This window comes from Solanum stenotomum, chromosome 3, assembly GCF_019186545.1.
Source record: "Solanum stenotomum isolate F172 chromosome 3, ASM1918654v1, whole genome shotgun sequence".
NCBI classification, from domain to species: domain Eukaryota; kingdom Viridiplantae; phylum Streptophyta; class Magnoliopsida; order Solanales; family Solanaceae; genus Solanum; species Solanum stenotomum.
The window spans coordinates 66,588,919-66,606,087 of NC_064284.1; the positions used below are offsets into that span (position 1 = coordinate 66,588,919).

General features: G+C 34.2%; 1 protein-coding gene across 1 annotated transcript; it reads left to right on the top strand.

Moving 5' to 3' along the window:
• The first annotated feature begins 1,526 nt into the window (after positions 1-1,526).
• On the top strand, positions 1,527-15,141 carry LOC125857598 (ATP-dependent 6-phosphofructokinase 4, chloroplastic). Its single transcript, XM_049537212.1, has 14 exons — positions 1,527-1,910; positions 2,481-2,527; positions 2,642-2,681; positions 2,771-2,833; positions 2,908-3,045; positions 4,589-4,747; positions 4,871-4,924; positions 5,024-5,092; positions 6,296-6,425; positions 6,544-6,584; positions 10,175-10,399; positions 11,049-11,097; positions 13,914-14,068; positions 14,655-15,141. The coding sequence occupies exons 1-14, from the start codon at positions 1,626-1,628 to the stop codon at positions 14,817-14,819; spliced, it is 1,620 nt and encodes a 539-aa protein (XP_049393169.1). The 5' UTR covers positions 1,527-1,625; the 3' UTR covers positions 14,820-15,141.
• Positions 15,142-17,169: the final 2,028 nt, after the last annotated feature.

Sequence of the window (17,169 nt, forward strand, 5' to 3'; positions counted from 1 at the left end):
CCCCCCACCCCACCCCACCCCCAAAAAAATTTAAGTTATGTTTTTAAAAAATATTTTTAATTTCAAAAATTATTTTTTACCCTAGTAAAAATAAAAGATATTTCTCAAAAAAAAAAATCATTCATAAATCAAACACTAAAAATCTTTTCCGGAAAATATTTTCTACTTACCAACCAAACATGAAAAAATAAGTCAAAAATCAACTTGTTTTCCAGGAAAACATTTTCCTTCATACCAAACACACCCTAATTCGTAAATGTAAGCTTGGCGAGTCTAGTTCAGGTCTCTATGAGATAAACTCATTTCCTTTTTGAGTTTTGATCCCATAACCTTTCTGACTCTCCTCTTCAAGAACCCGGCAATTTTAATCGTACATGAATTAAATAATTTTATACGAACAATGGACACAAATGTATTTAGTATACCAAAATCACAATATAAATTTTTGATATGGTATGATAATTCGGTATATACTATACCATTCCCACCCTTGGTCTTAGATCTTGAGAAATAATTTGAAGAATAAGAAATTAATGTTAAGAATAAAATAATGATAAAAAAATATTTTTTCTTGATATATTAAAAGTGATGAGTAAAAATAAAAATTTATTTTTAAAATATTGAATAAATAAAAGTGAATAGAGTGAACACTTCCTTATAAACACAATTTTTCATTTTCTAAAATGGATACGATAAATAAAAGTAAAGTAAAATGTGGGGAATTGGTGTGATGTGGTTTTCATGATTAGAACAACAACAATAATAACATATACAACAAAATTTCATAAAGTGGAGTCTGGTAAAAAAGTATATACAAACTTTGTTATTATCTCTTCGAGATAGAAAGGTTGTTTTTAATCCATTGACTCAAGTAAATCAAAGGAACTATTAAGAATGATAGTGGAGAGAAACATGACAACTAGTAGCAAAGTAGTGCAGAATATATTTGCAAGAAATCGTAACAATAACAACAACGTGCGATTACTTAAATAAAATAAATTACAAAAAGCATTAGATATCAAAAACTCAAAGACTACATGAATAGGCAAATACTACAACCGATACAATGTTTTGTACGGCTTCCAAGCAAAATACATAAATAAACTAGTAATAAGACAATTCTCAATTACCTAATACCCTTCTACCAACACTAACAATTATAATAACATAACTTGTGCAAAAAAATGTTCTCACTCTGTTTATTTTTACCTATTCAATGTTTTATTCATCACTTTTGATATATAAAAATAGAATTATTTCTCTCTATTTTATTTTGAATATTAGTCATTCACTTAATTATATATTATTAATTAGTATAAAATATTATAATAAATACTTATATTAATATTATTTTGGCATGCAAAATCCAAAGCGGTAGAAAGGAGGGAGTGCATTTTTTTACACAAGGTTATGCCATTATTTGTTTTTTCTTTTTTTGGATAAAGTTATGCCATTATTGTTATTAACGTTGAGAAATAAAAATGGCAAGTCAAATAAATGCAATATAGAGTTTTTACACTTTCCTCTGATCAAGTCAACCTCATCACGCCAGTTCCCACATTTCACTGCACTGTTGGTTGCTTCAATTCCCTCTCTCTTCCTCATTCACCTTCCACAGAGCAGCTATGGAGCTCTCGTTATCCAACTCTTCTTCACTTCGTTTTCCTCAAAATGATTTCCTTTCTCTCCATAATTGCTCAAGACCTGGATCCTTTCATACATTTTCCAACAAAAAATTGGCATCAAAATCAATTTCTCTATGGGGACCGTTGATTTGGCGCCAACCTCGTTTACTTAGACTCAAAGCTCAAACCGCTACCGAAATCAATGCTAGTGGTGATAAACACGGCGATGACGATTTTATTGTAGAGGATGTTCCTCACTTGACCGATTTTCTTCCCGATTTACCGGTAATTTACGAAATCCTGTAAAAATATAATTTGTACTACTTTGAAATTGCTTGTTGTTTCTACCTACTCGAAACGCCTGTTTCCCTATCTACGGAGTTGTATTTGGATGGATTGTTTCTGTAATATCCTTCAATTTGATTTTTTTCTTTCAAGCGTGTCATTTTGAATCCGTAGTATTAAATTAATGTTTCCCCTGAAAATTTAATGCTGCTAATGGTGTTTCTGGCTTAATGCCAGATGTTAAAAGAAGGATAATACTTGTGATGGTATAAGATTATTTTCAGTTGTGATGTTTTTGGGATATAAGGTAGTATGATATATCCATCTGCCTATCTCAACTATCTAGTGATGTGCATGTCACTATGTAAAATTATTCGTCTTTCTTTTCATGATTTAATTGTTGCCAGCTCTTCTAGTGTCTACCTGAATTTTTAAGAACTATTATGCTTGTAGAGGTTATTTGAAAATTGTAAGAAGTGGTAACATAGTAGTTGGGTGTTTGGCTGAGTTACCAAAGAAGTAGTATTAAAAACTTTCTTGGTTATTGCTAATCCGGCATATTTATTGCAGTCATATACTAATCCATTGAAAAAGAGCCAAGCTTATGCTATTGTCAAGTAAGTAAGAGTGCTTTATTTTTTTGAAACTTAAAAAATCTACAGTGTTCTGTCTGTGCCTTATCTTGTGAGAGTATTGCTGCTTAAAGTTCCAGATGGTTTATCTTGACACAGGAAAACTTTTGTTAGTCCAGAAGATATGGTGGCAAAGGAAGTATGTGGCCCTTTTATCTGTTCAGCTGTTCCCTTTATGCCTATTATGCCTTCTTTAGTTTAATTGCTAGTATGCATGTGTGGTTTTAGATCATCGTTCAGAAGGACAGCCCCAGGGGAATACATTTTCGGCGTGCAGGACCTCGAGAAAAGGTCTCACTTTGAATGCTAACCTATAATACTGGTGTTTTAAAAATGTTTCATTCTAAAGATACTTTTGGTTTTAGGTTTTCTTTACACCGGAAGAAGTCCGTGCTTGTATTGTGACATGTGGTGGTTTATGCCCAGGAATCAATACAGTGATTCGTGAAATTGTATGTGGCTTAAAGAATATGTATGGAGTTGATGATGTACTTGGCATTCAGGTCAGTATAATGGGAACACAATTCTTGTGTTTTCATTCAATGTATAAATTTGGTCATTCATTTCCAAGAAAAAAGAAAAAAAAAACAATGATAAAGATTGCATAATATTATTGTTCTCTTTGAAACTCTTCATTGAATAAAATTGATTCTTTTCTGGTTTCTAGTGGTTAGGGAACACCGAACTGATATTGGCTGCTGGCTGTCAGTTTTACACGAATAGTACCAAAGTTTAGTTAATGTTTGTGAATCAAGTACCACTCTTTTTTTTTTTTTTTTTTNGTTAAACTTTGCCTCCATTGATCAATGAAGTACCACTCTTTTACCAAACATACGCCTATCCAATTACAATTTACTTTGGGCAGATTATGTGCTAATCAATGAAGGATTTTTGTCTTTGCAATACATCCAATACGCAGTACAAATGCAAAAATGACCGGATTTTCAAATACCCCAAAGAAGCTATGAGGTGCTTGGAAATGGTTGAAGTTGTCGAATAGGATGATCACTATGACTCTAACCCGTAGTAAGTATACCAAATAGAAATGACTAACTCAATGTTACTAGAGTTGCTTCACAAATAATGTATGTTACCAGATAGTCATTATGTTTGGAGCCTGAAGGTGAGTGTTGGGGAATAATAGAGCTTTCTCTGTTAAGTCATTCTATGAAAATCATTTGAGTAGGGAGGAGGTTGCATTTTCATATAGCTCAATTTAGATCCCAAAGGTGCCGAAAAAAGATGTGTTTCTTCATGTGGTTAGCAACTAGAGAGGTGATTCTGACAACAGAGAATATCAGGAAGTGGCTGGTCATTTGTGTTAGTTGGTGCTTCAAGTGCATGGAGGTGGGTAAACTGTCGATCATCTCCTTCTACATTGTCGTTTTGCCTTGAGGTTATGGTGGAATATACTTAATTTGTTTGGTATATCATGCAAGGCCAAGCACTGTTAAGGAGTTAATGTTCTGTTGGAATTGTGGGAGGAGGAGGAGGACAAGACACATGGCTGAAATGTTGCGCCACTAGCACTTTTGTGGGTTATTTGCAGAGAAAGAAATAAGAGTGCTTTTGTGGGGGTAGGGGTATAGATGGATTTTGTTAAGTTGAAGAGTACTCTTCTATCCCTTGTTTTCTCTTGATGCATCCATGAAGTTCCTTGTTGTATAGAAGATTGGGTGTCTTTTGTAAATAAAAAAAATCATGTATTTTGGTAGGTTCTCTAATTTTTGGTATGAATGCATTTTGGCCCAAACATTAGTGAGATTTATTTACTTTATCAAAAAATTAAGGAGTCTGTTTGATTTTCGTTTGCTGGTCCAATTTCTTGCTCTTTTCTTGTGGTTTGGTGATGATGACGAAATACTAAATTTTCATTTGGTATTCTGAAATCTTAGAAAAATTATGAAGTTTTGATGTGAGCTTTGTTAATCTTATTTATTTGTCTGTTTCTGTTGGAGCAGTCCATCAGAGATCCTACCGTCAATATCTTGTATTTCTACATGTTTGTCGTAGCTAGAGGCTTTAATACTATTTCTATATTTCCAGGGAGGTTACAGTGGGTTTTACTCAAAAAATACCCTGAACTTGACAACAAAAGTCGTTAATGATATTCATAAACGTGGTGGAACATTTCTTCAAACATCTAGAGGAGGTCATGATACTAAAAAGATTGTTGACAACATTCAAGACCGTGGAATAAATCAGGTATTGTTACTTGTCCTCCAAAAAGAAAAAAGACTGGTGTATTGTACCCATCTGTGATGTCAAACCTGGAAGTTTAGTACAATCTGACAGTGTTTAGTTGCTTTCTTCATTTTTGAGTTCTAGGTATACATAATTGGAGGGGATGGAACTCAAAAAGGGGCTGCTGCAATCTACAAGGTGTTTGTACTATGCTATTTTCTCTTCCTCAATTAGTTTCTAACTATTGAAACTATTATTCTTAAATAACTCTAAAATTGCATCTATATGTTTGCCAAGGAAGTTGAAAAACGTGGTATTAAGGTAGCTGTTGCTGGGATTCCCAAGACAATTGATAATGATATCGCGGTAAGTAATGCCAACTAAAGTGTATCTTGTACTATTTCTGTTTGCTGATGAACACTTAAGTTGTGCTGCTTGTTGCCTCAGGGTGATCTGTTTTGTCTTATAAGTTTAAGTCATGATTTATGCCATACATTGAGGAAACAGGGAAAAACATAAGGAAACAAAAGTTCTGCTCAAATACTTATACCATATGTGAACTGGAGCTTTTTTTCTGTTCAACATGGAATGACTTAGTCATTCAGAATTTAGATTGATACATCTACAATTCTTTTGTATTTCCTTGTTTGTTTCACCTGTTTGTTTGTCCAAGAGCCAATCAAATCAAAGAAGATTTGTTGGGTAATAAATAGTAGAAGCAAGTTGATATATCTCAAGAGAATTTCCAGTAAAATTTGTTGACATGCTTCTAAAATATTCCTTTATAATGAGTGCAAGTTTCTAAAATTCTCTCACATGGAAGTTTATATATTTGACCTAGAAGCATAAATAGGACACAACAACTACATTGATACTCATGTTTTAAACAATTTCCGGTACAATGTTTGGAAACATAAAAAGGGCATGAAAAGAGACGTACACATGATTTTTGTCAGCTGCCTTACACATGATTTTTGCTAGCTACCTGTGCTAGATTTCTCCTTCGTTTAAATGAGAACTAGAAAACCTCCAAAGTCTTGTATGATGTGCTAAAAATTTCCGCTCTCTCTTTTCATGATGTGGATGGTTTGGTGAATTAGCAGATGTGCATTCCGTGGAAAAAAATTCAAAGAAAAATGTAACTGTTTAAGAGATTGTGTGAATGAAACATTTGAAAATAAGAACTTACTAAGCACGGCTAATTCACATTTTCTCTTACCCCACTGCACAAGCTAATTTCAGACTTCACATGGAGTATTACTTTTATGTTGCCGAGATTATGTTTGGAGGGATCTATCTGAAAGCTCCCTGAAGCGTTTCCTAGTAATTTCCCCTTCAAATAGATGGTAGTCTCAGGGCCTGCATGAGAGATAGTTACTTTTATGTGCTTTCACTTTATGCATTTTTTAATTTATCCTAGCTGGGGATTTTTAAAACGCTTTAACACATGAAAGAACCTAGATGACACTCTTAAACATATCAAATCATCGGACTTTCCACATTGAAAAACTTCTCGTATGCATTTCAGCAGGGTTGTGTTCAATTTTTTATTCTTACAATGTCATGTAGGTGATAGACAAATCTTTTGGCTTTGATACTGCTGTGGAAGAAGCTCAGAGGGCCATTAATGCTGCCCATGTAGAGGCAGAAAGCGTGCAGAATGGAGTTGGTATAGTAAAGCTTATGGGAAGATACAGTGGTAAGTAGCTTGATTGATGTAATAGGCGATGTTCCCTGTACCCTCATTTCTTATCATCTTGAATTCTTATGTTTCTATGAAACATCTCTGTTAAACATTTCCTCTTTTGGTTCTGCAGGATTCATTGCAATGCTTGCAACTTTAGGTAACCGTGATGTGGTAAGACCCTGGCAATGGAGTTTTAATATTTTTATATTTCAAATTCAATAGGTATATGATATCTGATATCGCGTGTCTACAGAAGACTAAGTGATCTGGGGAAATGCCAGAAAGATTGAGATTGACGGCATGGGTTACAAATTGGGGTATTGCGGATTAGATAATTTAGATGGAGTTGATCATTGCACAACCAGGACTTAAATAATAAAGTTTTAGAAGTAAAGAGATATTGGTGATAGGATTATTTAATTAAGACTAGGGTGAGGAAATGAAACAATCAACATCACTAGTGTCTCTTGAGAGGGATTCTCTTTCTCAAGATTTTGTGGGTTAAAAGATCAAATAGCACATCCAATTTACTCTAACGACAGTCCAGGTAGATGAAGTACAAAAAAAGTTGGGTTCAACTGCCTTTATTTTACTTTCAAGAGTAAAGGGTCTCGAATCTCACAACTTGTAACTCCACCTACTTTTCTCATGCCAGAGTGATCAATTGTTGCTTGAGAGCGATTAGCGGATATCAAATGAATCACAACATGCAACTGTGAGAGGTATAAACACAAGAAAAATACTATTAAGATTATCCTGAACTGTATACTGAGCCCTATTTATACTCTATTCTACACAACACATAATACACCATTTCCAATGTAGGACACTGAGTCTACTATATACAGTAACTATCTTACGCTCCCCCTGAAGATCGTGTGTCATATGTAAAGAGCTTGTTACAGATGTAACTAAAACGAGGACTGGTGGGACTTGAGGAAAATATGCGGAAGCTGGTCATTTGGCTTCACAAATGTTATAACAATATTTCCCGAGAGTATCTTTTTTATAATAAAGTGACAGTCAATCTCAACGTGCTTAGTCCTTTCACGAAATGCTGAATTTGAATCAATATGAAGGGCCACTTGATTATAATACATAAGGTCCACTTCCATCTGAATGATCTCTCCAAACTTTAATTCTCTGAGCAACTATTTGGTTCAAATTAGCTATCAAGTTGCTACAACCATTTCTCAATATTCTGCTTCTACATTAAATCGAGCAACTACATTTTTTTTAGCACCAAATTACATCCTACTAAAACACAATATCCTAACATAGAATGTCTATCAGAAGGTTATCACGTCTAATCAATGTCTGTATACCCAACAATCTGCTGTGATCTTGATCCTCGCAAAGTAGATCTTTGTTTGGAGCTATCTTTATATATCATAAAATGCTGACAATCGCATCCCAATGACTATCACAAGGAAAATCCATAAACTGACTTACAACACTCATAGGAAAAGATATGTTGGCTCTAGTCATTGTGTGGTAATTCAACTTAGATACCAACTGCCTATATCTTTCAGGATCACTATGCGGCTTCCCTGTCCTAGCAAGAGTTTAGCATTCGGATCCATTTGTGTCAATGTATCTACATTCTGTTGTTCTTGTCTCTTTAAGAATGTCTAAGGCATACTTTCATTGTGAAATAACAATGCCTGAACTGGACTGAGGCGATCTCATTACCTAGAAAAATCTTCAGTTTGTTGAGATCTGTAGTCCAGAAAGTTATGTTGCTTCAAATTAGTAATATCATCCTGATCATTTGCGGTAATAAAAATATCGTCAACATAAACAACCAAATAAATACACAGTTTTGGAGCACTATGCTGCTAAAACACAGTGTGATCTACTTCACTTTGAGTCATGCCAAACACTAATGGTTATGTTGAACTTACCAAATGTGGCTCGAGGAGATTGCTTTAGGCCATAGAGCGACTGACACAATGGACATACAACGCCACTAGACTCTTGTTAAGCAACAAAACTAGGTGGTTGCTTTATATAAACTTCATCCTCAAGATCACCATAGGGAAAGACATTCTTAATGTCCAACTGACAAAGTGACTGATGACAAACAAGAACTATAGATAGAAAGAGGCGGACATATGCTATTTTTTAGATATAGGAGAGAAAGTATCATTGTAATCAAGACCAAATATCTGAGTATATCCTTTGGCAACAAGATGGGCCTTAAGCCGATTGATATTGCCGTTTGCACCAACTATGACTGCATAAATCCGACGACAACCAACAATAGGAAGAGTATTTCGGAATTACAAAATATACTAGGGATAAAAAGGTGAAAGGCTTGGTCAAAGTAAAAGTGCTTATAAGCTGCAAAATCATAAGTTGGGGTGATCAACTTATGACTTTTGGCTTATTTTGACTTGAAAACACTTAGCTTATGAACACTTTTGATGTTTACCAAATGCTAGATAAGCTAAAAATGTTTATAAGGTAGTTTGGCCAGCTTAAAAACTTAAGTCAAATACTCTCTAAAGCTAAAAATTTAGAGGATATGGATACTTTGGTATGGGAGATCCCAATTAAACACTCATTTTTTGTCGAATGAAATGACAATGTACTTCTATAATCTATACCATGCATTCTTTCATAAAATTTTGGGTTTGAAGCGATGTGCATTGCAACTTGGTTGTCATAGATCAATTGCATTAGTGCATCTCATTCCACAAATAACTCTTTGCGAACCTACTTCACCCATACAAACTCACATGTAACCAAAACCATTGCTTAGTATTCAGCCTTTGTCAGATTGAAGCAATAGCCGTCAACTTAGGGTTGCATTCCCTAAATTTTCGGCTTGTTAAAAAAAATAAAGAACTAAAGCATCCCAGGATGAAGTGGATTGAGAACCATGAGGTCACACGTTCAAATTTTAGTGGAGGCGAAACACTAGGTGATTTCTTCCCATTTGTCTAAGCCTTGGTGGATAGAGTTATCCAGTACTTGTGTTGGTGAAGATAAAATGTATCTCATGGAATTAGTCGAGGTGCGCACAAGTTGGTGTGGACACTACAATAATTGAAATAAAATGATAAAGAACTAAAAAGAAAAAAAATTAAGAGAAGGACTTGATACCCTCGTCCTGAATCCTGATACTATGTAAAGAAAGAAGAGATACGAGATTAAATTTATTGTTTGGTTATTTCCTGAAGCATGTTGGAATTTAAATAGCGTTTAAAAGTAATCCAAGAAATAGAAAAAGATAGTAATTCCTATGCCTAATTACACAATTGCAGGGATTCTAAACCTTTGCAACATTCACAAGGTACGATTCTAGCCATATTTACAATTTCCTAATATTTGACATTCTTAACATCGTGATAATCAAAATAGAATAGAGAAGTCATTCCTGCGACTTTCTTGCAATACCAATTTGTCTATTTCTATTGGAGGAAGGGGGGAGCTTGCTCAAATGTTACTGCAACACAAGGGCAAAGATAGGATGTACTTTGGTTGAATAAGAAATTATATAACATATGTAGAGACTTGAACCAGCATCAATATTATGGATCATATAATAAACATCTGTATCATGTCCAATAATATCTGTCTTTTTTCAGTTTGCACATGTTCGTAGTATATGCTATGCAGTTCACAGTATCTTCGTTAAACTGAAATCTAAGGGTAGCATACTTAAAAAAAATGGAATCTAAGGTGAATCTTTTATGTGATTTTTACTTTACATAGTACTTGATTATATTCATTTAATAATGTCTTAATTGTGCCAGGACTGTTGCTTGATCCCAGAGTCCCCATTTTACTTAGAAGGTCCAGGTGGGCTCTATGAATATGTTGAACAGCAGCTCAAAGAAAATAGGCATGTGTTAATTGTATTAGCAGAAGGTGCTGGGCAGGAATATGTTGCTCAAAGTATGCAAGCATTTCAAGAGAAAGATGCATCTGGAAATAGGCTACTCCTAGATGTCGGTCTTTGGTTAACACAACATATTAAGGTATAATCCGAGTGTCTTCCTCCATATCGCCGTTGGAGAGTTCCGCTGATAACTTGAATCTTGGTGTTTGTCTTTATATTATTTTTCTTGGTTTTATTCTTTCTGAACTTGGATCTGTAAGATGGCTCAAGCATTTCATAGCGCTTGGTTTTTAAGATGATCAGCCCAATTGCATGTGCATATGTCACATCCAGCTTAATGTTGAGCTACTTATGCCTTATAAACACTATTAACAGATTCCCTTTTATATAGATTGTTTTGTCAGGATGTACAATTTAAGACCCAAAACAATTTTAGTAGTGTATCTTCTTCCTTGTTCCCACTCTTGGAGTAGAGCTATTGCTCTGATTGGATGTTTTGTGCTGTTTGTTACTCTACTGGAACTGAATCACTTTGAATTTATGAGATCATGTAACCCCAAAGGAAATATGTGGATTGCTAGATGAGTGGTTCAATTGATTTTTTACAACAAACCAGTTGAATATTCAACTGTCCATGCCTAGGAAACTCTTTTTATGGTGAATTGTCTCTTCATCTGATATTACCTTATGTACAGGACCTGTGATTAGATACATGAATCAGTTTATCCGGTGTCTTTTCCTTTCTTGATTACTTACTCTTCAAATGCCATTTTTGTTTGATGTTACAGGATCATTTCACAAATGTACGGAAGATGACAATAAATATGAAATACATAGGTACTTCCTGTTTCTTTGGATCTTGTCTCGGGCATATGATGTATGCTGGTTAAGTAATTTACAGTGTTATGCATCCCCTATTTGCTTATTGTCGAAATGTTAGTTCCTCCAATATCCCAAATTTATCACCTTTGTTTGAATTGGATGGATTTCAGAATAGGTTGAAACTATGTAGTACATACAGTAAAGAAAGCAAGGTGAAAACTAGAATTGAAGGAACTCTTTGATGACCTTGAGAAGTTGAAGAATAGGAGTCAATAGGGTGGATCCATGTAGTGATGTAGAAGGGTGGGGGTGCACTAGCACCCAGGCACTTGGCTAAAATCTCTTGTATGTATAGATATTTTCCTAAAAACATCAAATATACAGAATGGGTGGCACCCGAACTCACATGGAATGGAGATCGTAGCTGCATTGGTTAAGCATGCGGGTTCCACCCGCTTGACCAGAGTTCGAATCTGTCCAAGTAAACATGGGCCTAATTTGCATTTTTTTATGACAAGGGAACCCGCAACCCTACCCTGCGGGTGCGCACATGGTAAACCCTGCTCCAGTGTAATATCCCGCAAACCACACAAGGAAGGCAATTTATCTTTGCTCCCATCTTTCTTTGCTCAGTCAGCCTCATTGTTTTCTTCATTTATTTAAATAGGATGATTCTTCCCCCTCCTACTTTGCTTTAAAAATCATATTCCTTTAACTTTAAACAGTTTACATCTGCATTGACATTTACAATCCCCCTCTTATGTAATGTGCATTTTTTATAAATCATATGGAATGTCTGTTGAATCTTATTTATTGCTCTCAATGTTTAGCAATAAATAAATGTTGATTGCTCTCAATGTTTAGCAAGGGTGTGGCCTAGTGTTGAGAATCCTGATGTCTCAGATTCAAAACTCAGCAGACAAAAAACACTAGGTGATTATTCCCATTTGTTCTAGCCTCCTGTTGCTGGTGGGAGGTGGCAGGTATCCTGTGGAATTAGTCGAGGTGCCCGAACACCATGCTCATCAAAAATAAATAAAATCGGTCAGCAACATGGCAAAGACTTATTCATGCTAGTTCATTTACTTTTTTTACACTATGATAACTGTTCATTTTATAGGTAGAAAACTATAATATTTATGATTAAATTTGTTCATTGATGGAAAGGGTGCATTTCCCTTACAGAATGAAGTTGATTTACCTTGTGTTCTTGAAGAATTATGAATAGGTTGCAATTTTCTTGTGACTATGATATAAGTTCATTATCTCTTAATTGAAGGGGTGTAATTGCCTATTTCAAAAGGCTACTTTTCCTTTTCTTTTTTATTTATTTATTTTTATTTTTTTATTTTATGTTTCTCTTGATATTATTTTGTCAAATTTGAATCAAGAGAGCTAGGTCGAGTTGGACCTAGCCTATTTTATTTGGTGATCACGTGGTTTATTTGTGAACCAAAATTTGTTTAAACTGAACCGAATTAACCCAAAATGGATTGAACTGACCGAATGTACTCCACTCCCAAAATTCCACCTCAGTCGCTAGTGGTAGGTTTGCGTAAAATATAGTGGCACTCATAACCTTCAGATGCTGGATAGGCCCCAACATAACTAAATATAGTATGATATTATAAATTGAGGACGATACTTTCATTTGACGAAGTGATTATCATTTTGCTACAGACAGAAAAGGGAGTGAGACGGTCTGTTTGACAAAGGAAGTCTTCCCTATGGATGCATATTACTCTGCCTGTGAAGTAGTTTGGAAAATTGCAAAACAGGGAGCATAAAGAAAAAGAAAAAATGAGAGACCAAACGATTGTGCTAGTTGTTTAATGATTAATTAGTCTCTTTGGTTACTTTCTTGGCATTGTTCTTCTGTCAGTTTGAGAAGAAAAAAGAGAGCATAGAGGGAAGTAAGATTGTTTGGAAATTTTCAAAAGAAGTTATTTGATAAAACAGCAATATGAAGTTTGAGGAGTTGTCACTGACAAATTCATTTCTAAACTCTCTGTGGTTGATACACAGAATTTCCATCTTCAGCTTGAGGATCAAACAATTACATAATATGCAGAAGATGACACTTAATAGTGTTGTCTCTATGTTCAACCTTTGACAAATCTATTAGTTATGTTACAGTGTTAAGATACTTTTGTTGAATGATACGTTTAGGTGTTTGGTCCTTTTCTATGGAAGTTTAGAAAACTGAAGCATGAAAGTGTTTTACTTTCAGACATTCTTTCTCGATAGTATTCTGAGGTTGAATTATCAAAACTAGTAATGAGAGTAGGTTTCACATAAGTTGCTCAAACTTGGGTGCGGATCTAGAGGTCGGATCCTTCATGATCTAATTTTTAAGATTTCCATGTATGGATACGGGTGCGGGGATTCGCCTAAGTATAATTAAAATATCTAAAAATAGAGTTATAAAACCTAAATTATGAGATATTATGTGGAGAAATTTAGGAGAATCTTGGAAGGAGATTAAAGGCAAATGAGTGACATAGAAATTTCTATATAAAAGGTATTCCATTTTCTTCAATTTCACCTTAGCTTTTGTATTGATTATAGAAATCATTTAAATTGTTCAGACTTTCTCCATTGATTTTGATCGAAGTACCCAAAATCGGTTGACCAAATCGGACACGGATCCCACACCCACACCCATGTCGTCTCGACACGGGTGTGGCACCAAAAGTGAAGAGTCCGAGCAACTTAGGGTTTCATTAATTTGTTTGTGCAAACAATTTGTTGTTATTGCTTTATGTCCTAAACTCCTATAGGTCAGTCAATTGTTGTTCATATTATGTTCTGCACTCATTTGTTATCGACAGACCCTACATACATGATTCGAGCAATTCCAAGCAATGCATCAGATAACATCTACTGTACACTTCTTGCACAAAGTGCTGTCCATGGAGCGATGGCTGGATTCACAGGCTTCACAGTTGGACCTGTAAACAGCAGACATGCTTATATTCCAATTAATGTAAGCCTATTTGTGCATTTATTAATTTGTTGAATTGAAGTTGATTGATCGAAGTAGATTGGATAAAAAGAGGATCATTTATGACAGGCCCCAACTAATTTAGAATTGATACATATTTTATAAGTCAAAGTTATTGATGTATGTTGTCTGTGTAAAGTATGCTAGTTAGCAACATATATAAGTTTCTGCTTGAACTGGTCGAGGAAATTTATCAACCTAGCACTTTGCCACCCACTGTATACTTCTAACTTGGATGATATTACTTTGTCAATCAAAACCAGTGAAGTTTTTTCACCAACTTAATGAGGTATATAACCCTCTGTATGGTATGCGGATGATTATCATCCTTGGTATAGGAGATCTTAGAAATTTAGCTGCAGTTGCTTGTGGAATTAAAGAGGCATTTGAAGGTTGTGTGCAGATCATTTATGATTGAGTTTGCTAGTGGACATTTAAGAGTTGTTATTCCCATTACTTTTTTTCTTTTCTTTTTTTGAATAATTTTGATGATTTTGTGAATGCTTTTATCCTGGTCAACTGTGTCTCCATGAAGATCTAATGTTTATGCCCTGATGTTTGATTTCAGCGTGTCACTGAGACTACAAACACCGTGAACATGACAGGCAGGATGTGGGCACGACTTCTTGCCTCTACTAATCAACCAAGCTTCGTTAATCATCAGACTGTGAGAGAAAGAGTTGATAAAGAGACTATTGATGCAATTAACAATATGAAGATTAATTCCACATAGATTTCATCATCCTGTAATCTCTCTCCGTGAGCATTTTTAACCAGATATTGATTTCAAGCCTAATTTGTTGGGAGCTGCAGTTTCGCAGTTCTGAAAAGCAAAGTGATTGAATATTTTTATCCATATCAAAATATTTATTGGACTGTTGTCTCCACACATCCAATTCCTTTGTCTTTTTTGTTTTAATTTTTTTAAAACTATTTTAGGGTAGGAAAAGATTATTCAATGTAGAGGAGCACTTATGGGAAGATTATAGTCTGCCTTTTTGATGTTTCTTACGAACTTGACACTTTCTGAGCTGGAATCAATGAGCTGTGTCTTATATGAGGTGCTTTTCAGTCATTTATTTTCTATATTTGATTTCATTTCCCGAGTCCTCACTTATGGGATTATACTGGGGTGTGTTGTCTATATTTGAATTCATTCTCTGAAATCTTGATGAACAGAAATTGAGACGTGTTTTTATAATTCATCATGTGCCATTGGAAGAGTGATGACAAGTGATATGCCCATTTTAGGTTGGAGTGTTTTTTTTATGGAAAAGCAAAGATAATCTTGAACAAAATGTCTAACCTTTGGTAACATCTGGATGAGACTATATACAAAACTTGAGGTAATTTGGAGTCAAAATTCAGGGCCATACTCAACCTGGAAAACGTTGTTGCAACAATGATATCACTGTATATCATGCATAGATTTTGGTTGAATACGTACACATATACATGATAACATGAAATACACATCTCTACATGAAAGATATATATACATATATTGTTTAAGAATGGCAAGTCTCACATTGTTAGTTAATAAGATGTGTGAATTCTTTATAAGGCTTGAATAATCTTCCTTCTTTTGAGCTAGTTTTTGGGTCTTGCGTATAACTTTTCATTCAATGACAAACATGACGTACAATGAATATACAATATGTCTTGTGTATGTCAGGTATGTATGTACTTGACAAATTATAATAATAATAATAAACGTACACGAGGAGAAGAAGTTACGAACGAAAACAAGAAATTCTGATGAAGAAAAAATAGACAGAGGTTTGATTTTTTTTTTCAATTGAATTGTTCCAATGTGTAAATATTGTATAAACAATGTTTATGAATATATATACACTTCCTATACATAGTTTTATATATATATATATATATATATTTAAAATAAATAGCTATNTCACATTGTTAGTTAATAAGATGTGTGGATTCTTTGTAAGGCTTGAATAATCTTCCTTCTTTTGAGCTAGTTTTTGGGGTCTTGCGTATAACTTTTCATTCAATGACAAACATGACGAACAATGAATATACAATATGTCTTGTGTATGTCAGGTATGTATATACTTGACAAATTATAATAATAATAATAATAAATGTACACGAGGAGAAGAAGTTATGAACGAAAACAAGAAATTCTGATGAAGAAAAAATAGATAAAGGTTTGATTTTTTTTTCAATTGAATTGTTCCAATGTGTAAATATTGTATAAACAATGTTTATTAATATATATACACTTCCTATACATAGTTATATATATATATATATATACATAACTATTTTACAATATCAATAAATTACATAGATATATGCCATTATTTTGTTAAAGAAATTTTTGTGACCTGTTCAATTATGTAAGGATGTATAGTATTGGGAAAAAATAGCTTTTGAACATAGTACACCCATAAGGGGTGCTTTCAACAATCAGTATTCAAGTTATAATTGCTATGCGTTTCCGCAAAAGAGGAAAACTATTATGTCTCCTAGTTAAGTTCAATCATAATATTATTTGGTGGTATACGATATGTATATGTATTTTAAAACTCCTTCTAACAACTTATGCATTTTGTTATTATTTCCAATCCATTAATCCAACTACTAGAGAATTATAATGGATCGATTTTTTTTATTTCCATTGGAGATTAGGAATAGATGGACTTTCTAGCCGAGACATACCCCCCGCTAAAGAACACTATTGACAATGGGGTTCAGGAGGCCCTCAAAAAAAGCGATAGAGCAAGAAAGAAAGAAGGGATCAAACCATCACGGGCCGCACACAAAAGAAGAGAGAGGATAGCCAAAGTTGTATTGAGGCCGCAGCAGCAAGAAAACAACAAGAGAGCACGTCTTTCCAACGAAGTAGCCTTCGGCAGAAGGTGCACTACAATACATGTTTGATTATTATTTTATCTAAAAATATCTTTAGATAAGCACCATTTGCTAAAATTTATAAATTTATCAATATTTTATAAACTAAATCACCTAAAGATATCAAATCGTAATTATCCAATAATTAATATAGGCCACGTAAAGAATTTAGAGACAACTTCGCAACTTGTTTGAAAAAAGGAACC